Here is a 27,203-nt window from a genome sequence, read left to right on the forward strand (position 1 = left end):
AAGTAGTTCTAATTGCTTTCAAACTTAAGCTAGAGTTTTCCTGACAGGGGTTTTTTATGCATTAGTGTCATCATAATGCTGCTAATTTACCAGTTTTTTTCAGTGTTATAATAATTTTACAAGCTTTATTGTTTTAATCAAAACTTTTCTATTGACTAAAAGTCCCAATTTTTATTTTTTATATTAACTACAAAAAATTACTAGTTTTGATTTTTTTCTATTTGTTGCAAGTTTTTTGTTTTGAGTCAAATGAATTTTTAACTGAGGACATTGCCCACCTTTTCTTTGCCTGCCCCTTTACCTCCACCATCTGGAAAAAAGCCCTCTTGACCATTTGGCCTCGTAACAGGACTCAGGAGACCTTTGCCCTTTGATAGAGGATGGCTTTGGATAGACATGACCTTCCAAGGATGCTCTCTCTGTGAGACTGTTGGAAAGCTTGTGGTTGGCTATGTTGTCTACCACATTTGGATGGAGAGGAATCGTAGGAGATGGACCTCCAACTCTTTTCCTTCGACTCATAGTTGTCATGGCGTCGCCATGGCGTCCTGGCGCTGGAGAAGGTTGCATGGCGACCTACGCCATGGCATCCCTCTTTGATTTCTTCTTCCTGTCTTCGATTTCTTCTTTCCCTCTTCGATTTCTTTCGATTTCTTCTTTCCCTCTTCGATTTCTGAATTTTCTTCTTAAAACTTGAGAAACAATAAAATAAAAATAAAACATGGCTTGAGTATACATCTATTAAAACATTAAAAATAGAGAAAATAAAAAATAAAACATGGTCGTCATGCTCGCGTTGTCATGGCAGGCAACATGTCGATATATCGACGTGACACCCCTCCACCGACTTGGATCACCGTGACGCCGTGACAACTATGCTTCGACTTGATTTGGAAAGCCATCTCCTTTGATGTTTCCTCCAAGCTCAGCTCTATCCCCCATAGGTCCAACTTTGATACCCCAAGGAACAAGCATATTGTTGTTTCCTGGGGCTTAGATAGCTCTCTTTTGCAGCCCCCTCCCTTTTCTTAGGTTGGCTTGAGGCTTGCGCTTTTGTATCTCTCCCCCCCCCCTCTCTTTTTCTTTTTCCCTTCTCCTTTGTATATCCCCCCCCCCCTCTCTTTTCCCCCTGCTCCCTCCTGGGTTTTGGTAATAGACTTTATTCACCAAAAAATAAAAATTAACTAGGACTACATTTTTTGAGTCCTAGTTGTATTAAGTAGATTTCTTCGTCCATGTTACATTAGGATGAGTTAAAATTCTTCATTATTAGTAAATCAAAATTCAAGTAGGAGTCTCTTGGGAGGCTTTTCAGTTCAACTAGGAAATGGAATAAGAGAGCCCAATTTTTTGGCCTAGTATATGCATATAATTTATATTTTTAAGTCTGTCTACTTCCAGACTGCAGATTTTAGGCCTGAATCACTTTTGCTTTGCTTAATATAGTGAGGTGTACGCACCTTATGATGAAAAGCTTAGCTGGAACCCAAAACAGCGAAGGATATTCCATTAATTAAAAGCTATTTCAGACTGTTGGCAATAGACCAATAAATAAAACAAATAAAACACACTGGGTACTTTAAGCAAGCATAGCATGCTAGAAACTGTTTTACCTAGAAGGAAGCGAGCATGCCCTCTCTGGAGTCATGTACACAATATCAAACTGCCCACTCTCAGCATTTCCGTAAACGGATGAATCGGTCTGGCTGCTCCCCATATATTCAGCTTTGATGCCCCGTTGTTTTAAACTCATTACCTAATTTCGTTCGAGGTAAAATTAAATAAAATTGAGAGACTGTTAATAAATTGAAAGGACTATATGCAATAATACCTGGTCTTGCATTAAAGCTAGAAGAGGGCTCACAACAACTGCAGTTTTTCTTAATATCAATGAGGGAATCTGGTAGCTGCATTACACAGTTGGATGGGCTTTAAAATACATTTAAAATGTAACAGAGAAAAGAAACTTGCAAATAGCGAATAATCTTTGGCTATAAACACACATAGAATCATAGATACAAGAGTGAAAACCTGAAAAACGATCTCAGTCGGCTTACCACAATGATTTCCCGCTTCCAGTGGCCATTACCACTAAGGAGTCTCTCCCCCGCAAGATTTCTTCAATTATCTCCTTCTGATTTGGCCGGAATAAAGAATACCCGAAATATTTCTGCACCAAATATATAGCATGCATCAAAGAACACATCGAACCCAAAAAAAAAATGATTGAAAAATGTAAAAGGAGAATAAGAGGAAAGGGGACGACGTTTCTTCTTAAATGAAAATGAAAACACGAAAGATGAACGTGCGGGAAGTGAGGAGAGTGAAATGCCCGTTGCTCTGCTTCAGAATGGTTCATCAGAGTCAAATAACGATAAAGTGAAAAGGGCAAGAAAGTCGGGAATTTTCTGAATGAAGTAGTAAGGGCTAGTCAACTTGCTTTTCTTCTTCTTGTCGTCGTCTTCCATATTTTTTCCAGTGATCACTGCAGGAGAAGAATATTTTTACCTTGAGTACAGACTCCATTGTGCCGGTCTCTCCTTCCGGCGAGAAAAAGATGACCAAGGTACCAAGCAGTCGGGGTTTTTCGGCAAATATCGACAGACGAACTATAAAGAGATTGTAGCAATAACTCTCCTTCCGGCGAGAAAAAGATGACCAAGGCACCGAGCAGTCGGGAATTTTTGGCAAATATCGACAGACGAACTATAAAGAGATTGTAGCAGTAACATCAGTAGCGCGGGGGACAAGGAACAATGGGAGACGGGTTTTCCCGCTCTTGGATTTCCAAATTCCCAAAAGGCCCCTTAGCAGCCGGAAAAGACCATCCTTCGTATTTATATTACTCGGATACCCTTCTTCTTCAGAAGTCTATTTGTATTCCCATGACCAGAATTGATACTGGGCCTACTGCTTGCCCCGTCGTCTCTGTGTTTTTGGGTTTGCTCAATGTACCCACGGACCAGAATTGATACTGGGCCATTATCAATTCCCATTCGAATCGGACTCATAGTACAGTTTTCTAGGGTTCCGCCCATTTTGGGTCAGCTGGACCTGGTTAGATGTGGATTCCAGATTTTAAAACCCTTGTGGTGGTACAGAAATAATCCTCTCCAGCGTGGATCCAATGGCGGTAGGCACCCGGCACACCCCAAGTGCCTCCAGCTGTCAGATCAGCGCTGGAGAGATATTTTGGGCCTTGTTGAACAATGTTTTAACCTTCTTAAAAATATTGTTCAAGAAGATCCAAAATATGTCCCTCAAAGAGATAAAAACACAAAAAAGTAGTTGCTTGCGACAGAAGACAGTCATCCGATGTCGGTAAAACTCCATTAAATGTCGGATGTTAGGAAAAAGACATCGTCGGTAAAAAGAAATATGGATACAAGTTTTGCAGCTAGTAAAAGGAATCGCACACGCCAAGGCTTGGCCCGTGTGAAGATAAGCCCCAAACCCCCCAAAGAGAAGAAAGCATAGTGAAGGAACCATGCTTTTCGCCGGAAAAAAAAAGGGGTGCACGGGTGATCTCGGGTTTCTGCCACAAGGGAACATGTGTTCTTGAAGGTTTGAAATACACAAAGACAATCCTTACTGAAGCTCCCTTTCTGTTGGTTGGTACCATAATAATTAATAGCGTCCACCTTCTCTGAACTTGAGCACCAAATTATACCTATGGCTTATCTAACATGGACCCTACTTATCCATACAGTCTAAATTGCTACAGAATCGGCAATATGACCTGAATTAGGCAAGTTGACCCACCTGTTTGCCTCTAAAGTATAGGAGAGTGATTTCCTTGACATGCATGACATGTATTTATCTTCTCCAATTCCAAGTCTAAAGACTCTAGAGGACCTCTGTACAGGTACAACCAACTCTGGTGCCAGAAAATTTCATGAAACCATAGAGCACTTCTTGACGAAATCACCACAAGAAGAAGAATACTATTAAGTCATTAACCATGCAACCTTAAGCCATAAATTGTGAAATTTTTAAACCTGTATTCTAGATTTCTTTCTACCCCTCCAGTAAACACCTTACGACCTTTAACATAAAATCTAGATCTGATAAGTAGAATCTATAACACCATCATAAATCTGTTTGACAGAAAGATTGCCAAGCAATGAGTGTTAGAAAACCATATGGGGTTGCTGATTACAAAGAGAGAGTTAGACCACCAGGACAGTTAGCTGCAGGAATCACATTTCTGGAGTCCAAATAACCTAGGTTGTAAGCGACTAAACTTGAAGGTGTGCTCTCTTCTTTTCTCCCCACTGGCATTTTTCCACCGGGTTTTTGAGAAGGAGGGACAGGGACAGAGGTTCTGCAATTAAAATTATGGATCCTTCACTTGGCTTTTATGGGCCTTATGGCTGACATCATACTCAATCCAATTATGTTATGGCTATCACAAGAAAGTGCCATCTCCAATTCTCCATAGATAAGCATCATACCTTCCATTCAGATCAAAATATGGGAAGCCATATGCAAGTCTATACACCTGAGGAAAGTTAATAATTAACTTAAATAAACAGATATTTGTTTTGTATTACTCCAGAGAAATAGTAGAGGCTGATCAGAGGAAAGCGAAATGAGAACTCTATGGCTCTATGCTCTGTGGTTCTACAAGAAAAGCATCCTATATTCATCCGCCTCTTGAGCCATTTCCTCGAGGGTCCGGTCCTTCCTTTCCTTATCTAAGTCAAGTGTCTGCTTCAATTCCTTTTCCTTCAGATCTATCTGTACATCAGCATAAAATTGGAAGTCAGTCCACTTACAGCAATTAAAGAATGGAGAAAGAGGAAAGGTGTAAAGAAATGGACAAACGTACAGCATCATATATTTCATCATTTTTCTCGAAGTCACCGTCTTTTCGTGGGATAATATGTATGTGGACATGAGGTACAGTCTGTCCTGCTTGAGGCCCATCCTAGGAGCCAAAGAACACCAGCTGGTCAACAACCAATCAAACAGGTCATGCAATCATTGTAATACTACACAGCATGTTGTATGAACATATGTCATGTATCTCATGGTACAATTCGGCTGCATTAATCAAATCCTATAGTTTGACTCCCAACAGATTTACTAGCCAACTGAAAACTCAAGGACCGTGGTTGAAGGTGAATTAGAGATCAAAACATGTGAAATTAACTAATAGTCCTAATCTATAGTCAAGTCTAAAAATGTTACCTGCTAATCAAACTCTCATAATTTTTAGTAAACACGATGAATGCATCTTTACTGTGACATATGATGAAGGATTAAAGTATTGTTTTGAAGATTACCATTGAGAAAGACATGATTAGGCGGAAAACTAGAAAAGTTTTAGGCTCCTCTCTTAATTTCAGAAAATCTAACCATTTCCGCTTATTTTCAGCAAATAATTGGTATATATATACCTATTAACAGGAATTTCAGGCTCTAGTCTATAAAGTTACCTACATGTATAATAAAAAATGAGTAAGTTAACCATTGTTTGGTTTAGGTCCCGAAGTAGTTTTTTAATTTTTTACTGTCAAAAGTCAAAACAACCTTTTTTTCCTCCATTTGTTTGTAAATTCCTCGTGGTTCAGGCCCAAAATTAGTATTTACCATAGACTTGAATCCTCTTTACTAATAATGGCATCTTTTGATGATTATGTATCATTATTTGGTCTTTATTCATAGTATACTATGCTTAAAACACTGACTTAGCATAATCCTAGAAGTTTCTGTGTTTCCATACATATCCTATATGTTCCATATATCAATGTGTATGCACACAACCTCTCTTAAACTCAGCTTAGCAAAAGTATGTACAATACAAATACTTTAATACTTACATATAATAGGCATAATTGTAAAGGCGACACCTAGGCATCCAGCTGATGTCTAGGTGTCCAGGCGCCTTGGTCACCATGATTTTGGACCCTCTCCAACGCCTTGCGTCGCCTAGACGCCATGACAACTATGATAATATGCCTCAATTGCTCCTTTCCATGTTTTTACTAATCACTGGAAGTTAAAACGTAGGTTTATTTTTAGAGAAAAACATGTGTTAAAAGGTGCACACAGCTTGTGCCTAGGGTAGATTCAGAGGCTTACTTGGGGGGGGGAGGACTCTTAAGGTCTGAGCACATAGACAGCATAAATTAGTGTTCATGTCATTGATTTTAAGACTTATCATTCTTTAATTTGCAAATGTGAACTTGATAATCAACAACAGGAAAATGGCCTAACAGATAAATCACAGTTAGGAATTCTTTCACTTAATATTTGATGCAGAACTACTCCAAGATCCTAATCAGGTGGCCCGGATTTGCTGCCATTAGTTTAGAGTTCGTCTTTGTTAACCATGTTGAGCTATGGCTGTCATTGTTGTCAACACTGTCTGTTGAGGCTGTGAGCAATGCAGTGGCTGTTGTGACAGTGTGCAGGCATGGCTGTGGACTGATATGACTGATAGAGCAGATCAGTTGTAGATGAGCTGATACAATATGGGCTTGCATGGTTGAACTTGACATCCATAGGCAGTGTTCCGTATGTGTTCTACAGTGTGCAGTAACTTCACGGATTTTTTGGGCTGCCTTCTAGTTGGAACTTGTAGGAGCTTGAAACATGAGAAATGATCTTTGAGCTAGCTTTCCAAGAAAATTTGAATCATATCAATCTGATATCAGAATGGGAAGTTATGACATGTTCTTCAAGCATTGTGTGTATGCTTCAAGTAGCAGTTTCAGGCTTTAAGCATATGCATCAATTTCAAGATCGATTTTGGAACCCGTGAACTGCACCTGAGTCGAAGGTCATATCATGAGAAATAGTTAGATACTTGACCGATACGACAAAAGCTCCGAAGCTGATGGAACGTGTTAAATCAAGCCCTTTAACCTATCCCATACTAGGCTGGCCCAATCTAGCTCCCATACACTAGAGTGGGCCCCATTAGGCACATAACAGACCACCACGCTTTCGCGGCCGTCGTCCTTGGTGGCTCTCACTCTAGGAAGCTTTCACTCTGGCGGTAGGTAGCCCTTTCCAAGTGGCACCACTCTGCCCCAGAGTTTTTTGCCTGGCAGCAGGTAACCCTTCCTTGACGACTTTCACTCTACTCCAAGTAGCCCTTTACGTGACTCGAACCCTTTATGTGGTGCACGGCTCTGATACCAAATGTTAGGTACTTGGCCGATACGCCTAAAGCTCTGAAGCTGATGGAACACATTAAATCAAGCCCTTTAACCTATCCTATACTAGGCTGGCCCAATCTAGCTCCCATACATTAGAGTGGGCTCCATTAGGCACATAACAAAAATGTAGCCTTTTGAGTCAACTTTACATAGAAAAAGAATCGGGTCAATTGGAGATCAGATGAGAGAGAGATGGAGGTTTGTGTGGACAGACTTCGGTCAATGATGAAGGTTGTGTTGCTCTCGGATTCTGTCAAAGGCCGGGGGAAACCTAGGTTTGTTTTCCAACTCTGTGGCGCATTTTTCGAGGTCTTCCTCTCCTAGGTTGAAGCTTAAATCATGAAAGTTGGAGAGCCTCAAGTCTATTTTCATGTGCCTCAAGAATCGGCTCAGTTCGAGTCCGATCAAACGAGTCTTGATCTCGAATGTGAATGGTGCGCATTGTGACCAGAATACTCTGTTTGCACATACGTGTGTTCCTCACAACTTGGGTTGAAGCTTAAAACGTAAAAGTCGTAGAGCTCCAAGTCTTCTTTCCAATGCCGCCAGAATCAAGTCAATCCGACTCTGTAGGAGTGAGATATGGCTGTTTTTTCGACCAGAGCGCAGAGGATGTCCAAACTGTGGCCAGTTCAACCTGGTCCATTTTGAGTTGCGGTTTGGAGCTCTATAATCAAGCCTTGAGTCTTGAATCATGGAGAAACCCCACAAAAACGAAAAAGAAAAGGAACAAAGAAGTTAGGTTTCTTGCTTAAATCCAATCTACCTACCAATCTTGTGAGAGTCATTGCTCCATTGAAGGCTAGAAGACTGGTAGTTGGGCATGTGTTTAAATCTAGAGGGATTTGCAAAGGAAGAGAAGAGAAGAAAAAGGAAAAGAAGTCCTACAAGCAAAAGCTTACTTGAAGATTCAAGTTGCTCACATCAAGGAGTTAGTTGACGATTCCAATGGTCATTGAAGATGTGTTTAGTGACTCAGAGTTTCTCTGAGTACCAGGAATCGAAACAAAGCAGGGGTTGTAAGGGTTTCTACTCTAAGGCTTGTTTCATTTGTATTCTTGTACTCTAAATATGCTAGACCTAGGTTGATGTATTGTTGAATACCTGGACTAGCTTGTGCTTGCATTGTAAGGCAAATATTATAAGCCCAAATTTGTTTGTTGTACAAGGGTGTTCAATGGGTGCGGAACATGGGGGTTGTAGTTCCTTGGTAGTTGTAGCTACCGAAAGTAAGCGTTGTAGCGCCCTCCTAGTTTTATGTCACGTAAGTCAGGGGTAGGTGCTCCTGGGTCGTTGTAGACTTGTAGCTATCAAAAGAGTAGTGTATTGAGCATATAAGAAGCCCATTTGAGGCATTGCTTCATGGATGTAGGCACGTACCGTACCACGTAAATATCCTGCATTGTGGGTTGGTTCTGTGGATTGCATGTGTGGAATGGAGTTCATTTGCTGCAGGATGGATGTGCACACTAGGTAGACATTGCCATAGGGTTGTGTGTGCCTATGGTTGAGAGGCATGGTGTGTCACACAATTGTATGTGTGAGTGCACTTGATTGAGGGCTGCAAGATATGTTGACTGAGTGACTGAGCATCAAAGAAGTCATCTCCTGAGTTTGTGAAGTCTAAGGAAAGGAGTTTTGGAAATCACTTATTTACCCCCGTCTCAGTGACTGCCTTTGTTCAACAAACCAGTGACAGAATTATAATTTTATTTAAGAGGATACTTATTTGTTGTTTTCGTTCATTAGCTTGTTTGTGGGGTCCATGAGGAAGTATCGTTGGCTTTGGTTTAGTCATTAAAGAAGTCCTCTTTTTTAGTTGTGTGAGGCCCAGGTGAACTAGAAGATCTAGGCTTCAAAATTCCTAATTAGTCAAGCATTTCAGTCTTGACTCCTAGTGTTAAAAATTTTAGACTAGAAAAGTCCTACATTTAAAAGATTTTATTTTTTGTTTTTCTTATAAATATGTAACACCCCCCCCCTAAAAATACAGTGGAATTGAATGAATATGTTTTTGAGTGTTTTGGTAACTTGACTTGGCTCTCCCTTTCTTCTCTCTACTATAGTTAAGATCTTTCTTTCCCTACTTCCTCTCCTATTTCTTTGCTTTGTTCTTGGGACAGCAACGGTAAGGTTGCTCCATTGCGACCTAGTGGTTGCGGGTTTGAGTCAGGAAACAGCCTCTCCGCGAAGCAGAGGTAAGGCTGTGTAAATTATGACCCTTCCCAGACCCCGAAGTGGCGGGAACCTCGTGCACAGGGTACGCCCTTTTTTGTTCTTTGGACTGCAAACATATTTCTCTCTCCTCTCGTTCTCCCATCTATTATATATTTATATCTACTAGAAAAATATATTTTCCAAAAATTCTTCTCTTTAAACAACCATTGACAACACTCTTTCCTCTCTTTCAGTCCCCAAGTTGATATTATTGGGATATTCCATTTCTGATTTATCTTGAAAAACAATAATTTAAACCAGGAATACGCTTCTAAAATCTGACCATGAGATCTGATATCAGATTTGATCCATCACCAGCAGATTGACTTAGATCATCTGCATCAATATTCCTCTTTTTTTCTGGAAACAGCCTCTCTGTAAAAGCAGGGGTAAGGCTGTGTACATTATGACCCTCCCCAGACCCCACAGCGGTGGGAGCCTCATGCACTGGGTACGCCCTTTTTAGAGGGCGGGCCTTCGTGCAACGGTAAGGTTGCTCCATGTGTCGGTCCATCCCATGTGTGATGCCCAGATTGGACTGTCGGGCTATTTCCCTGATGGTGACCATCAAGCTAGCAAAAATCTTCTTGATTTGCTAGGACCCATTCATAAAGAGTGAAGATTCAGATGAAAAGATTCTAACAAGATGAAAACTTGAATTGAATACTGAATTTAGTAGAGAAAACATAGGGAATGTAGAAAATTAGGGTTTTAGAAAGCATTTCAAAAGAAGGGGCGAGATTATTGTTGGGAAGGCTTAAGATAGGGTGTAGTTAGTTAAGCTGTTGGTAATTTCTCCGCAGCATTTTGTTTTCACTAATCGGGGAAAAAAAAAGTTGGCAATGTTCAGAATAGGTGAGCTGTTGTAGGTAAGGAAATGGAAAATGGATTTTGGTTCAAATGTAGAGTTTGGAAAGCATTGAAGGACTAGGATTTTAAAGAAGGTTGGTCTCTGGGTGAGAGTTAGGGGTGAAGGTTTAGTACAAGAAACAGAAAAAATAATAATAATACAACAACAACTCAGCCTTATCCCAACTAAATGTGGTCGGCTACATGGATCCTTACAAACAAAGTAGGAAAAACAAAAGTCCTCACAAAGTGCAAGTAAAGTAAGAAAAATGCAGAATAAAAATGAAGAAATGAGAAAAGTAATAAATGGGAAAATGAAAAATGAGAATAAGAGGAAAGAGGCAAGCCCAGGAAATCAGGAAAATCTCAGCTACCTGGTGTCGACAACGTGGATCCTTGCCCACAAATAGGCTCTATCTGAGGTCATACTTGGCAGTTGGCACAAGACCCAAACTTTGCATGTCATTCTTCACAACCTCACCTATGATCATTTTGGGCCTGCCCCTAGTTCTTTTAGCTCCCTCAATCGGAATCAGGTCACTCCTCCTTACTGGAGCGTCCCCAGGCCTCCTTTGCACATGGCCAAACCACCTCAAACGACAATCTCGGAGCTTGTCGCTAATCGGGGCAACTCCCACATCGGCTCTAATACTTTTGTTCCTCACTTTATCCTTCCTAGTTTTGCCGCACATCCATCTTAACATCCTCATCTCTGCAACACATAGCTTCGCTATATGGCACTTTTTAACTATCCAACATGGCAGGTCGGACCACAGTCTTGTAAAACTTTACTTTAAGCTTTAAAGAAATGTGTCGGTCACACAGTACTCCGGTCGCCCTTCTCCACTTCATCCATCCCACTTTAATTCTTTGTGAAACATCATCATCTATATCACCTTCTTTGTGTATGATAGACCCCAGATATCTAGAATAGTCACTTGGTGGTAACTCTCTCTCTTCAATTTTCACCATGTCATCATCCATCATAGTTTGGCTAATGTTACACAGCATATTCTTTGTCTTTGATCTACTAATCTTAAAGCCACTTGCTTCCAAAGTCGATCTCCACAACTCTAACTTAGCGTTAATCCTTGCTTTTGTCTCATCCACCAAAACGATATCATCGGCGAATAGCATACACCACGGTACCTCATCTTGGTGTCCTTGGTTAATTCATCCATGATAAGCGCAAACAGATAAGGGCTTAGGGCTGATCCTGGATGTAACAAAAAATAAAAGCATACAGAAGAATACTCACCAACAACTGACCTGAAATAAGGAAAAAGAAAATATGCTGGTCTCCTAGAACAGACCAAGCAACATGTCACTTCTTTAGGCCTAGGTATATAACTGCAGCTGGGCTTGGATACTTTGACTAAAGGTTTATACGGTGGCTAATACTAGTCAAGTTATCGTATTTTAGAGAATAAGGGAGCATGAACCTTAAGTTTAACACCTCATGCATATAAAAACCCAATGTGTCTATGGGTGGCAACGTCCACAGTAATTGCAAAAATTTTTAAAAATATATTTTTTTTGGGGGGGGGAGGGGAATTCAAACTTATGTTTCATTTTCGCTTTGATATTCTGCTACCTGTTCATTCTTTACCAATTACCAATCCCACCCCATTTCTAGCTCTCTTTCTATCTCAGTCCTCTCCAGATCTCAACTGTCACTGGTATGATCACAGGCAATGGGACACAGATGCAATTATCGGATTACAAATGGGGCGGGCTCAGGAAGGCCCCCTGCCCACATCCTGTGACCCTCGCTCAACCCACCCAAACACTCCAGAGGCTACCAAAATATGTCACCTCCCATCATAGCCATTTAAAACAAGGCAGTCAGAGGGAGGACCTTAACGCAATGGTAAGGTTGCTCCATTGCGACCTAGTGGTCGCAGGTTCGAGTCGGGAAACAGCCTCTCTGCAAAGCAGGGTAAGGCTGCATACATTATGACCCTCCCCAGACCCTGCAGTGGAGGGAGCTTCGTGCACTGGGTAGTGGGTACGCCCCTTTAATAGAAACATGGAAGAATAAAGAAGGGACTTAACGCATAGACTAATGAGAGCATGTGGAGAGAGGTTCTCTTCTTCCTTGGATATAAGCAGACAACGATAAGCATAAGCGTAGTCAGTGAATCCCTTAGGCTGCATTTAGTCACTTTCTCAGGTATCATGGGGAAGGAAAACATAAAGGACAACCTGAGTTTGGATCATTAAGTTGCTACTCTTCCTTAGCACCTTGAAGATTCATTAATCCAAACATAAATACACACAAAAAAACACATGATACATGTTTTTTTTTTAATGTCATTTTCTTACAACATGTATCATCTTAAGGTATTCATCGAAACTATTATTGTATTTTTGTACACAATCACACAAGTATAGAAACATGTCTCTTCTTGTGTTCTTAAAAACATGGTCATTTTAAGCATTTTGTTTTTTGGACAAGTGCTTTTGATTATCATATCAAATTTTCAGATTAGGTTAGTTCATTTGCGCTGAGTTGTATCACATTTTCATCAATTTTCATAGTTTAACCAATCAAGTAACACATTTTCATCAATTCTTGTACATTCCCTCTTCTTTCTTTGTAATTTATATTTTCATTCATCCAAAAAAAAAAAAGTTAACAGAAAATGCTGTGCTATCTCTTTTATTTTTTTTATTATTTCTTTGCTGCCACAAAGCAATTATAGTCATAGGTTTCCTACAACATCAAGAATCGCAGGGAACTAGAATAATTCTTAGCCATTCAAGTAGCAGTTGAAGATAATTAATACCACATATTGCTAGCAGGAGATTCCCCAAAATAAAAATTTAAGCCAACCAAAGAAAAACTAATTTTCTAAGAGACAAAATAGAATGCAGGAAAAGAAAAATGTAAATCAATTGTAGTCTTACTTGGATTGCAAATGTAAGCGAAGATGCTTTGTGATGATGCTCAAGCTTACTACCAACCTTCTGTGCAGTGAGCCACAGATCACTTGTCTCATTGTCGGTGAGATCAACAAAACGTTTGACTTCACGCCTTGGGCAAACAAGGACATGTAACTAGTGTCAAGTTGAACAATTAGAATTTCCAAAAGAGCACCATAGATATGACAGCTTGAACGTTGAAAATCCCCAACAAACTGCATCACAATCATAGGCAGGCTAACATGGGCTGAGAACTCAATGTGTTTACCTTCTTAACCACTAGTACTCAATCATAGGCAGGCCAACAGCAAAAGTTCACCAGTGTTTTGCTGCTGGCCCCAAGCCCGGATAAAGGAGGGATGGTGCATCAGGTTGGCAGCTGGCAGCCTGGCACCATAAAAAAGAATTAGCCAAACCCTTTTTGCATGAATCCTAGGAACCTTATATTTTCAACCTTATGCTAGGGCGTCCCCCGGAAGCGACACACTACACTTTGACCCAAGTGTAATTAAAAGTGAACAAAGGTTAGCTAGGGCATCCCCTACAAACGACGCTCCACTTTAGCGCTCGAATGCAGTGACAAGTAGGCAATGGTTCTTGCACCATGGATGAGTGCGGGTAAAGAAGCTAGTCCAAAAGCGTAGGATTAGATTAGCATCTTGGAACCTACAATATTAACAAGTAAGAGTCTAGAATTGATATGAGGGTGGGCCTTGGGGCAATGGTAAGGTTGCTCCATTGTAACCAAGTGGTCACGGGTTCGAGTCTGGAAACAGCCTCTTTGCGAAAGCAGGGGTAAGGCAGCGTACATTATGACCCTCCCCAGACCCCGCAGCAGCGGGAGCTTCGTGCACTGGGTATACCCTTTTAGTCCAGAATTGATATATGTTATGAGGAGAAGAAGGATTAACATAGCTTGTATTCAAGAGACTAGGTAGAAGGTTAAAAGAGCTAAGGAGTTGGATGACTTTAAACTTTGGTGTACTGGGGGATAAAAGTAATAGAAGTGGAGTGGGCATCGTAATGGATAATGATTTTAAAAATGATGTTGTGGATGTTTAAAGATTTGATTATAGGATTATATCCATCAAGCTTGTGTTGGAGAAAGAGGTTGTCAATATAATTAACGCTTACGCACCCCAAGTAGCATTGGATGAAAATAGTACGATATACTTTGGGAAGCACATGGATAGCCAAACTTTATTTGTTGTGCGCAAATGCTATCAAAATCGCTCTGAATGAAAATATTTTTTAGGTGTCAAAACATATGATTATTTTACCGCTCCTTCAGTTTTTAGCAATGTTTTACCATATTAAGATTTAAGGATTTTTTAGACTTGAGAAAAAATCCCAGCCTTAGAAAGTAGAAATTTTCACCTACCGCCAAAAATCCAGTTTTTGATCTTGAACTGGAGTGATGACTTTTTATCCTCTTGGAATTTTATCTTCTAACTATTTTTATTGGATTCAAATGGGGAGTATTTGCTTATTTATGAATAATATCTAAGCAAATGAAAACATTTTAATGTAGTCCTAGAATAGGTGATAATCCTACTAGGAGCCAATTGGAATCAAGCTTTGGTCAAGCCTGCTGTTTAGGGCTGATTAGGGGCTGTTTTAGGGCAAAATTAGGGTTTAGGATGGGAATTTGGGAATGGGGTTTATAGGGTTTTAATCTGCAGGTTTAGAGGGTCATTATGGTATAAAAATATTTGGATTTGGTTAGGTTTCAAAATTCTACAGATTTAGGGTTAGGGTTAGGGTTCCGGGTTTTTTAAATTAGGAAAATAGCCAAAACTGGGGTTTACAGTAGGATTCAGGGGCAGTGCTTAAGGTCGAGTGTTGGAGGGACTAGGGGGAAGGTTCGGCTGCAGCAGGGAGGTTTTCTGATGGCTGAATATGTCCCAGCAGAAAATTAGGGTTTTTAGGGTTTAAAGGATAAGAGGGATTTTAGGGTTTGGCTGGACAGAATGGGCAGCAAGTCTGGTCGAGTGGGGGAGATGGTATGGGAAGGCTGTGCTCTGATTTTGGTGTAAAACAGAGGTAGGATGATGGCTGGATAATGCCTAGATGATCTAGGGTTTTGGAAATTCAAATAGAAAAACAAGAGGGATCGAATGAGGGAGGGAAGGAAACTAAAAACAGAAATTTAAATCTCAACTTACTATAGGATTCCACCGGCAGCAAGTTAAGGGATGAAAGATGAAATCACCTTCGAAGAGAGACCCTCTGATGCAGATTCATCATCAAATAGGGCTTGTTTCATTGGGAATAACTGTAGGGTTGGGATATATATATGTTGGGCCTTTGTTCCCAAGGGTTTTCTATGTATTAGGCCACTTTAGTGGGCCTAAAATAGGGGTATATAGGTTGCATACGGGATTAGCCCAATACTTATTTTTTATTTTGTGTTTTTAATTAAACCGGTTTAAATTGGTTGCATCCAATTGGTTCAATTGGTCTAATTTAAGTGAAGTGATCCTATTGGCTAAGAGGTTCTTATATCCTATTGGCTAGTAGGGAATCTTCTTTATTTTAAGTAGTTTAAGTTGTTTTTTAAGTCATTAGGACTCTATTTTGAGTCTATTTTAGTTTCCTAGTCAGTTTAAGTTATCTAATAGGTTAGGGATTGGGTTAGGCCTTTCCTTTTTAGAGTAGAAGTCTATTTTTGAGTCTTTTATATAAGGTTGTAAGGGGGCAAAGCCTTGGACACGAATTTGATTAATGAAAAAGCTTTTGTTTGCTGCCATAGCTACTGCTCTGCTCTGTTGAGTGAACCTTGTGAGTAATATCAAGGCTACCTTGTGGGTAATATCAAGGTGAAGGGATTGGTGGACTCCGATCGACTCCTTGCATCTTGTAGATCGGGAGGTCCTTCTTCTAGTTCTTCAAAGCTGCTACCATTGAAGATTTAATCTTTCAAGTAAGTAGTTTATTAATTCAGCATTTAACCTTCTTCTTCTAATCCTCTAACCTAAGCTCCATCTACTCCTATTATCATCCCTTCCATTAATCCATAGATCCATTAGAACCCTAAAACCTGCAACACACTTCTGTCCAGAACTGCAGAATTTTGTAACTCATCCAAACCCTAACTTCTTTATACCAAAATAATCCCCTAGACCTGCCCATTAATACCCTATAAACCTCTTTCCTAAAATCTGCCCCTAAACCCTAGATCTTACAAACAGTGCATTTTCATAAGGCATCCTACCCAAAACCCCAGAATTCCAACCTCAACCAAATTTGATCCAACTTATACCATTAGACTCATAAAATTCTGCACATCATTACCAAATAAAACCCTAAGTCGAAACCCTAACCATAACCCTAATTCTGCCCTAATTAGCCTAAGCTGTCCCAATCAGCCAGCCTTGTTAAGAGATCCTATTACCCTGGTTCCTAGTGGGATTACTCCTACCTAGGACTACATTACCCTCCCAGCCGTCACGGCGTAAGGAGTCGCAGGATTCCACCCACCCTTTCACCTTGATGTACCCACAAGGATGCAAACACTCTTGAAGAGCAAGGAGCAGCAGCAGCAGTCAGCCAGCAGCAGAAAACAGTCTTTTAATTCAAATTTCAATTGTGGGGAAGCCTCCCACGATCTCTTATATTTATAATAAGGCCATAAGCCAATTCCTACTACAAATTAAATGCCTCTCCTTCACAAAAACGTGGAAGGGAGAGGTTTAAGTCTAATTAATTACTTAAAACAGTATAATGACTTAACTACCCCTACTAACTTAAAAATAAAAGAATCTAACTTAGAACAATTAACTTAAGTGAAGATTCCATACTAGCCAATAGGATATAAGAACCTATTAGCCAATAGGAACATTTCACTTAAATTAGACCAATTGAACAAATTGGATGCAACCAATTTAAGCCGGTTCAATCTAAAAAACAGAAAAATAACTAAGTATGGAAAAATAGAAATCCTAGCCTACGGCTCCCTATTTAAACCCTAAGTTTAGGGTTTCTTCTTCTTCTTCTTCCTTCTTGGAGCTGCATCACATTTACTTAAATGATATTTGGCATAAATAAGGTGGTTTAACCAGGTTTAGGTCAAAACTCCTAGGCTTCATCAAGTTTCGATGAGGATAAGTGAATTTATATGGGTGGTTCATGTCGAAATTTGCGAAATTACCGAAATATGGCCAAAGCATGTCGAAACCTGTAGAAACCAAGTACAAATTGGTACCTCATATCAGTTTCGTCTCGGTTTCTCGCGAAACTGAGATTTAGAACCATGGTTATACCAGGAGACAGCCTAACCATACAACATAGATTAGTGGTCATGGATATGTGTCTCATAACATCGAATCATAAGGAAGGTGAGATTATTTTCCTTATGATAAGGTGGTGGATGTTAAAAAGAGAACTTGAAATCATTTACTGATAAATTGGTCAAACAAGGAAGGTGGAACTTTGATGGAGACACTAATACGATGTGGAATGAGATGACTACTTATATTAAGAAGGATGTTAAAGATGTCCTAGGTGAATCTAAAGGAAAAAGCCATTCATCTAAGGAGACTTGGGGGTGGGATGATGAGGTTCAAGCAGCCATTAAGGCTAAGAAATCTAGTTTTAAGGCATGGCAAAGGACTAATAAGGATGTAGAGGATTTTAAAAAAATGTATAAATTTGCTAGAAACAAAGCAAAAACGATTATGGGAAAAGCAAAGGTGAAGAAATATGAGGATCTTAATAACAATTTAAGCACAAAGGAAGGGGGGAATCTATCTATAAGATGGCCAAAATAAGGGAAAGGAAGGGTAGAGATTTCGGCCATGTTAGATGAATTAAAAGTGAAGTTGATAAAGTTCTAACAAGGGATAAGGACATTAAGGAGAGATGGAAAAACTATTTTTATAGCTTAATAAATGAAGAAATTTCGAGTAATAGTGTCCCGGAAGGTTGCATTATCCATCAAGACACCACATGACGTAAATATAAACGAAAAATAATGTGCCTGAAATAAAAGAAGTTTTAAAGAGGATGAAAGAAGGCAAGGCACCAGGTGCAGATGAGTTCCCAATAGAAGTGTAGAAGAGCATAGGAATCTGTGGTTTATCCTGGCTAACCAAGTTGTTTAATAGGATTATGAGCACAAGCAAAATGTTAGATAAATGGAGGAGAAGCATTGTGGTTCTGATAGATAAAAATAAAGGTGATATTTACTGTAATAATAATAAAGGTACAACACTAATAATTCATACTATGAAATTATGTGAGAGAGCTATTGAAACTTGCTTGAGACAAGAAACTATTATTACGGATAACCAATTTGGTTTTATGCCAGGAAGATCAACGAATGAAGTAATTTACTAAGGAGATTCATAGAAAGAGTTAGAGAATGCAATAAAGATCTCCATATGGTCTTTATTAACCTTAAAAAAAGCTTATAACAGGGTTCCCAGAGAATTAATTTGGCAAGTATTAGAGAAGTGTTTCAAGTAAATATGTGGACATATTTAAAGATATGTATAATGGTGTGGTAACTAATGTAAGAACTGTGAGGGGATAAGGCAGTGAATTCTCAATTACAATTGGGTTACATCAAGGATCAGGTTTAAGCCCTTATTTGTTTGTGTTTACCATAGATGAAAAAAACAGACACATTCAAGATTGAGTCCCTTGGTGTATGATTTTTGCTGATGATATTGTTTTGGTGGATGAGACAAAAGCAGGGATTAACGCCAAGTTGGAATTATGGAGATCAAACTTAGAAACAAAAGGTTTTAAGATAAGCATAACGAAAACGGAGTATATGGTATGTAACTTTAGTAACAATAGGACACATAATGAGGCGGTAAAAATTGATGAGAGGAAGATTCCCCAAAGTGATTATTTTAAGTATTTGCGTTCAATCATAAATAGAGGAAAATAGAGAATGATATTACACAGAATTCAAATAGGATGGATCATAGATGAAGTGGAGAGGTGTGTCCAAAGTGTTATGTGATTGGTGTGTTCCTTTAAAACTTAATGGAAATTTTTATAAGACATTCATATGACTGACTATGATGTATGGTGTGGATTGTTGGGCAGTTAAGACAAACACATACTTGTACACATTATACAAATAAATAAACCAAGATTTATTACAGCTACTTTGCTCACTATACAATTCTTTTTCTGCTTAGATCCATTCATGGAAACACACACAGATGTGTACAGAGTATTCAACCCCCCCCCCCCCCCACACACACACAGAGTGATGCAGGCAATGATTAAAAGACCCAGAATAAGCCTGCAAGTAATGGACCCAAAGGCAATTTATAAAGAAAATATCCAAATTCAGCTATTGCCTCAATAAGGAAACAAGAGAATTTGAACTATCCCAACCAACAGGAATCTGAATGGGCTATGTTTCAAAACAAAGGTGCAGAAGTATTAAGACCATGCAACACCAGAGGTAGATATTTCTTTCCAATCTAATGGGCAGCAATTTTACCATCAAATCTGCTATGTTTTCCCAGGTCGTGTGATAATAAAGCTACTGGATGGCTAAAACAGCAATGTAATTGAAAGTTTAAGCACTAGTCAGCAGAGGAAATATTTGCAAGAAAACCAGATTGGAAACTAAGAAAAGAAACCGAGATCAGATCAAACATAGTTGCTCTCTCGTGAGTTACCCAATAATCTTTGGTACTGATTAGAAAAGAATCCATTTTATTTTTGTTTTAGCTTTACATTACATTTTGCACCCAATAAGACAGAGCCCAAAAGAATTTATGTTCCCAGGAGTTTTATTTTCACAAGGCAATTTTGTAAATCAGATTGCTTAGTTGACTTCAAATTCCTACTAAAAAGAAAAAATTAATCTTCTCTTGCCAATCTGAGGTTTTAGGTAAATTTCTCTTCCCTGGCAGTAGTCACCCCACCAAAAGCCCTGAATGAAGAATTCATGTTGGTTAAGTTCCACAGGTAACAGGTTATCAAATATCTCTTGTTTGCTCTCATAGCTATTTACTCCATGATCTTTATGTCATGTCGGATAGATATTGTATCTTCATTAAACCCAGAACTGAACTTTGGTAGATCATCTCACATCACATCCATATACAAATAAACTAGGAATGCATTATCAAAATGAATCCGCCAAAAGAACAAACAATTCACATTAGGCGAGGCATGGAGAAAGGTGTTTAATGAACAAAGTTCCAATATGAAAGGATATGACCTGCAAAGGAAAATATTATTGAACAAAATCAGAATAGATGAATGCTTTTTTAAATAGAAAAGGACAAGAAAGAAAATGAGGGAAAATGTTATCTGATACATGAGACATAGTAAAGTCAAAAAGACAACAGTATAACACAAATTTCATTAAATATTCAATAATTTATAATTCTAGGGTTATATTTTAAATTCATCATTTTTGTCACAAGCATAGTTTGAAAACTTGTCTCGGAGGGTCATTTCGGCCAGCTATAATGTAATAACTCCCTTATGTGCATAACTCCTTTCCTATATCTGCAAAGATATCAACAAAAGAAACAGACTCTAAAATAAAATTCCCAGTCAAATTACTTCCTGAAATAGATATCCCATCACAAATTGGCACCTTAACAGGAAATTGATCATAAATTTCCTAATACGGCTTAGAAACAGAATATCTTCTTCTCATAAGAAGGTAATTGTAAATTTTCAAACTGTATAAATAGATAAGTTTGACCTTCCAGAGATAACCTCAAAGAGATGCAGAGGAAATAGGGGAAAAACCAGAATGCTGTCCCACACATGCATAATCTTCCTTGAGTTGAACATACATTATCCAAAGAAGCATCGCTGCTTGAAATTTGAAAATGCACCATTATCACCCCGACCTAGTCCTATGGCGAGTGGGACTTTCTAATTCCTTGTACCAAATGGTGGCCTTAGACAAAAATAAAATCTAGACATATGGGGTTTACGTTTATTTGGTTTTGTTTTTGGTTATGTGTTTCCCAATTCTAGTAGGAATAGATTAGTCCTAGATTAATAAGGGCTGTACTATTTTTCCCGATCAACTTAAATTTTTCCGACAACCAATGCTCTCTCCAGCACAGCCATGTGGATTCATGGTGGTGTGAATGACTTCTGACACAAATGTAGATGGATTGCAAGGTCTTTTAGTCTCTTCTACATCGTTCCTTCGCTTCCAACGAATCAACACTGCCCATATCAGCCTATCCTCTCCCTTATTTTTTGTCCATTAACCAAAACCGTGAAACCTGCTCATCAATAAATCAAACTATGTAAGCCCTTCAACTCAAACCAATAGTAATTTGTTTCTCCATAACATCCAAACCTTCAACCAAACCCTAGAGACCCAATAATTAGAAAAACTAATGCAGCAAGGATATCTATTTTTCTTCGAACAGCACCAATCCTTTCTTTTAGTTCTCTACACACAGTGAATAATAATGTTTTTCTATCATTCTTTTCACCCTTTGAGACATATTTTAGCGTGACATATTCTTATCCCACACCAGGGGTGGGCCAAAAAGAAAAGCATCTCTTGTTTCTCTTTGGACTACAACAATTTTTACTGATATCTTTCGGTAAACCCTAACTCGGATTGTTAAATTGCACACAGAATTATAAAAGAAACAGAATATAATTTTTTTCCCTCCCCCTTTTTGAGGATGCTTAACGAGAAGAAGAATAAGAACAGCCAAAAGAAAAAGAAACAAATACAGAGAATAAAATGGAAATTACCAGGCATAAGAGGCCGAAGGTTAACCATAGCATAGGACAGATCAGTGGAGTAAAATACTTCTCGCTGGTTGATCTTATACGGTCCAAATGTATAATAAGACTCAGATTCCATCGCCTGCAATTAGCAGCGCCACAGCTCATCCAAAAGCAATAATAAGTTTCGAAACAATGAAATGAAAAATAATAGGAGGGCGGAATCATTACTTTCTCTCACCTCTGAGTACATAGAACTTAATGGGGTGATCCTGGTTTTGACTGTGCGGCAAGAAAGTTGAAAGGAGGTGGTAAAAGAGGTGTTGACAGCGGACTTCCTCAAGAATGCTCTCTGGGATGTAGATATTGCAATTGCGCATTTGGAAGACAGCACTTGCAGGAGCAGCATCAGCCGTCTAATAACTCTGGGGTGGGAGTAAAAGGCTTCGGGTTCCGCCCAAGTTGAGCAGTCTTAGCCGTCTTTTAATTCCGGGGTGGGAGTAAAAGGGAGAAAGAACGGACGCAGCCCCTGCGCCAAGACACAGGGATGCACGCTTAATGACCACTACACCGCATGGAAAGATGGAAATGATCAATAGTGAAACGGTCATTTTGCATGCCCCTATGTCTGGGCGCAGGGGAGGTGTGCGCTGCGCGAGTTCTCTGCGGGTAGTATACTGCCCACACCAAACACAAAGAGGTGGAAATCCTAGGTTAAGACACCTGGCATAAAAGTAAATCATCGGTCTGCTGTAAATGGGCAAAAGTAAAATCCATTTTCCCTCTCTCACTCTCTCGTTCTGCCCAAACCCGACCCGAAATATACTTTGAAACCTAAGTTCGATTAAACAACAGGCGAAGGAATCCCTCCATCTTCCCCCGTTCTTTCTGATGGTCTCCATCGTCCTGGAGGAACGAAGCTAAAACCCTAGGTTAGGGACTCCATCCTCTGGTTAGACTCGCCTCCGCCGGTCGCCGTTCGCCGTCCAATCTGAATGACTGAATCAAAGAGACTCCATCTTCTCCTCTTCTTATTTGAACGGCGAACGGTGATCGGCGGCGGCGAGGCTAACCAGGTAAGCTCTTCTCCTTATCTCTCTCTCATTTTCGTTCTGAAACCCTAACAAATGGATTTCGTTTTTGGTACAGGGGAAGTGGAAGAAGATTTTGAAGAGTATGGAGCATGTGAAAACCTTGAATTCTTTTCTTGTATTTTTGGCTCAACCAGAACTGATCCCCACTTGAATATTTGTTTCTTCTTCCCTTCTTCAATATGGGGATAAATTGGGTTTGAAATCTGTAATCAGAACCACTATTCGTCTCTTCGATGTGAATTTCCCTGTGATTTTTCTCCTGTTCATCATCTTCGAAATCAGAAGACTGAGGATTTAGTAGGGCGGATCTTGTCAAGTGGACTACTTGGATCATCAGGATCGTTGTCCTGGGATTTTTTCTCTTCCACTGCAGCCCTTGCAGCTGTTGCTGCATAAGCTGCAGATTCAAAAGCAACTTGAGCTTGCTCGTCTCTCTCTATCGCCTCTGTCAAATGATACTCATCCCCATGCTTGGGCAGGTTCTGCTTCTGGTTCACCTCCACCTAGCATCAGTGAAGAATCAAAGATCCTCTTGAAGTTTCATGTTTCAAAAATTCTATAAAGTTGTGTTTAATTCCTTGTACCTCAATAGTCACAGAAGACTCCTCTTGAAGCTTAAGAGTGATTCCATTCAGTGAAGAATCAAAGATCCTCTTTTAACAACTTCATTCTGTTCTCCAAACTGGGTTGTCGAGTTGAGAATTTCTGAATGTTCTACAGAGACCGGAAACAAAGATTAAATTTCATTCCATAAGAAAGAAACTGAATTAACACAAATATATAAGAGAATCTGCAAAACCATACACTTGGATTAACTCCACAATTGTAGTTCTGGGAATTCCCCACATCTTGAAGCCGCAAAAAAAAACAAAAAAAATCAAATCAAGGTTTCGTATCCAGAAGATGTGGAAAACCCAAAATTGCAGGTTTTAGGGTTTAAGAACGAAAACCAGAGAGAGAAGAAGAAGAAGAAAGAAGAAGCGGGAAGAGTCAGATTACCTGGTTTGTCGTTTGTCGTCCGCCGTCCGCCGTCCGCCGTTCGTCGTTGCACGAAGTCAACTAGGGGAAAGCCAGAAATGGGGAAGAGAGAGAGGAACACATCGGGTCGGGTATACTCAACTTGGTCGGGTAAGAGAGTCAAATGGATAAAAAATTGAGTTTATTAATTAAGGCCGTTGGATTCGTTGCTGGCCAGGTGGAGAGATCTCAGGAGGGTGCTGGATGCTCCAGCTCCCGCCACTGCTGGGCAGGAGCCAAATCCGTGGCAAACATATTGAACGATTGGGATCTTTCTTCTTTTTCATCCGGCAATTAATAATAAGTGTTGGTGTAGGGTGCTGTGGGAGATTCCATACTACGTGTCGACTCAGAGAACTTTTTCCCAGTCTCTAAATAAAGTCCCACTTAGGTTGAATTTGGGTTAGCCTAGTGTATGTCTAGGCCCATCCAAAGTTGTAGTAATGAAAATAATTTTGGCCCCATCCCAAGCTCCGTTGTCAACAAACCTTCAAAAGATAACTTGGTCCCAATGATTCAAAACTCCGATTCCGATATGAATTAGCCAGAATCGATTCCACAAACCTTACAGTTGGCCCTCAAATCCGAAACCTGACAATCTGGTCCCAAATAATATGGAATCAGTCACTCCATAATGGTCAGAATCAGGATTAGTCACGGCCAATTCCAATTTGGATCGATCAATTAGATTGATCCAATTTCAATTTTTAAAATGTTAATGACCCATGATGAGGGTACCAACTCTTGGAGAAATTTGGACGGATCATCCTATCAATAGAATCGGTCACTCCATAATGGTCGGAATCAAGATTAGTCACGGTCAATTCCAATTTGAATCGATCAATTAAATTGATCCAATTTCAATTTTTAAAATGTTAATGACCCATGATGAGGGTACCAACTCTTGGTGAAACTTGGACGGATCGTCCTATCAGTAGAAACAACTATTCAAAAATTAATTAACCAAAAGGGATGGGAACAATCAGTTACCTTTAGGTTAGCAAGTGTAATCCCTCTTGGGGAATCTAGCCTTCCACATATTGTTCTTCCTACCACCGTAGCTTTTCGTCCCCGTCAATGATTACCTCCACTATAGTCTAGGGTTTTCACAAAACCTAGTCCTTTATTTCACATCCTCACACAAGGGATAATGAGGAGCTTAGTGGTCTTTGAGGAGAGAGAGGGAGAGCGAATTGATGGAAACAAATCTCCAAGGGGAGAGGCAACTCTTGCCTATACTTATTAATTTTCTCGAACTCTTTTAGAACACAATTTGATTTGGTTTTCCTAGATGGAGCCAATCACAAAAACTCCCTAACATCATGTCTATCTATTTCTCTCTCTTTTTATTTTTATATCCAGTACAATTAAGGTGTGATACAGTCATCAATAGCCAAGACAACTCAAAAAGTGTAGAGAACAGATTCTCCAACACATAATTTCCCTTATCTTGATATGAGATCTCTATCTCTTATCAAGATGCCCATCTAGTAGATTGTTGCCATTAATAAATATGCTACAACAATAGGTTGAACTAATAGGGAACGGATAGTATAGCACTAGGAGTTCACCTATCTTGTCACGTGTCAGGTCAATGCTACATTCCCTAATGTGGCGTTTACCAACATGAACACAGCGTAACCAAAATTTTCCAAATTAAGTAGTTAATTATGTGTCAGTCCCTTATGGTGCAATATTGCATTATAGACATGGGGTATGTGTGAACTTACTATTATAATCCCAACCCACGGAATATGCCCTTTCAAAGATTATGTAATTCCGGTTGGATAAGGAAAACATTTCAAAGAATGCTTGTGAAAATTAATTAATAATAGATAATATTAGGAAAAAAGACTTTGTCTGGGAGCATGACCTACACCAGCTTCTATGCATCTATCTCTATCCTTTCCATGTGAAAAGATACATTTGCCCCTTGTTTTGGGAGAGAAGAGAGATAAGACACAGGGAGCACTAGTGTAGGCCGTTTTCCCAAACACCACTTTCCATAATATTAATTTCAAAACTTTACAAACAATTTCACCAAAATGCCAGCAAATTCATATTTGAATCCAATCAATTACATACATTATTTATCGATTTTATGACAATAAGGGTAACGGATTCCATGTTAAGCCTCTCTTTCGAATATGGCCAAATGTTACGAATCCAATACACCGATATAGTTAAGGAGACATCAATTGTTGGTGCGTCAAAACTCGCAATGTATACTCACATCGATAAAGATCCTTCAAATCAAGGAACCGACCGTACACTATTTATCGAAAATCCATTCCAAAATCAACATTCAATAATACATATGTGAAATTCTCATATAATCCAATTCAATACTCACATTGTATGTACATTTACACGTATGCCTTGGAATTTCCATTCATAGGTGCACACAATAAGACAACCATATGAATAGAGTGATCAATCCCATACTTAGTCGTGAACAGTTTTAGATTAAAACTTAAGGACTAACTGGACCAATTAATTAATCATACAAATTAATTTATTTAACCCATGCAAATATGGATTTTTTTTTTGATGATTCATACAAATATGGATTTGATGGACACATTTGCAACACATATGCCAATGGAAATTTTTTACCACCCACATTTGTGGTTCAAGTGATAGACATGATGTTTTCATAAGAAAAAAGTATTATATGTAAATCTTCTTTCATCCATCCATCTTCATCAGTGGTGATTGGATTATTTAAAGGTGAATGCTATCGCTAACACCCGTCCTCTATTACATGAGATAACAAATACTCTTCCCTAGTTCAATAATAGGTCAGATCCCATAGTTGAAGAGATTCTTTATTAATCATAGTGAAAAGAAACTCGATCCCATTTTGGATTTTGATGATAGTTTTGGTAGGCAGCCTTGAGGCCCTAGACCCATGGCAGCATGGATGGTGTTGAAACTTTGTGGAAAGCTAAGCGCTAGACGTCCCCTGCCCAAATGTTAAAATTTAGAATAATCTGAGCTTATGAAACGGCAAAATAAAGAATGGTGCACGAACATAAATTGGAGGGTGTGGCCTCAGACAAAGAGTGAAAAATCTTATTTTGTGTTTTTTCAAATGAAGAAATTAATTAAAGATTTAAGGATGTACCTACATCAGAAAAAACTAAAACCTTTGAAACTCCTATATCTATTACCTATTTCCAGATTTCTCAACGAATTCAAATAATGGTAGGGAACCGTCGAAAGATTCTCTTGGTAGGTCTTCATG

General features: G+C 39.2%; 2 protein-coding genes across 2 annotated transcripts in view; both read right to left on the reverse strand.

Annotated features, from left to right (window-relative positions):
• Positions 1 to 2,551, reverse strand: part of LOC122649834 (ATP-dependent DNA helicase RecQ-like) — a 65,555-nt gene extending 63,004 nt beyond the window's left edge. Inside the window, exons 1-4 of the mRNA XM_043843080.1 lie at positions 2,509 to 2,551; positions 2,058 to 2,170; positions 1,832 to 1,907; positions 1,614 to 1,756 (exon numbers count right to left, since the gene is read on the reverse strand). Coding sequence (XP_043699015.1) covers positions 1,614 to 1,756; positions 1,832 to 1,907; positions 2,058 to 2,170; positions 2,509 to 2,526 — 350 coding nt within the window. The 5' untranslated portion in view covers positions 2,527 to 2,551. The remainder of the gene's footprint in view (positions 1 to 1,613; positions 1,757 to 1,831; positions 1,908 to 2,057; positions 2,171 to 2,508) is intronic.
• A 1,883-nt stretch (positions 2,552 to 4,434) lies between these two features.
• On the reverse strand, positions 4,435 to 22,310 carry LOC122653032 (bifunctional bis(5'-adenosyl)-triphosphatase/adenylylsulfatase FHIT). The gene is made up of 5 exons (XM_043846953.1): positions 22,087 to 22,310; positions 21,871 to 21,987; positions 13,146 to 13,292; positions 4,832 to 4,930; positions 4,435 to 4,740 (listed from the first exon to the last, which is right to left on the reverse strand). The coding sequence occupies exons 1-5, from the start codon at positions 22,252 to 22,254 to the stop codon at positions 4,624 to 4,626; spliced, it is 648 nt and encodes a 215-aa protein (XP_043702888.1). The 5' UTR covers positions 22,255 to 22,310; the 3' UTR covers positions 4,435 to 4,623.
• Between the last annotated feature and the right edge of the window lie 4,893 nt (positions 22,311 to 27,203).

This window comes from Telopea speciosissima, chromosome 2 (assembly GCF_018873765.1).
Source record: "Telopea speciosissima isolate NSW1024214 ecotype Mountain lineage chromosome 2, Tspe_v1, whole genome shotgun sequence".
Lineage (NCBI taxonomy): Eukaryota > Viridiplantae > Streptophyta > Magnoliopsida > Proteales > Proteaceae > Telopea > Telopea speciosissima.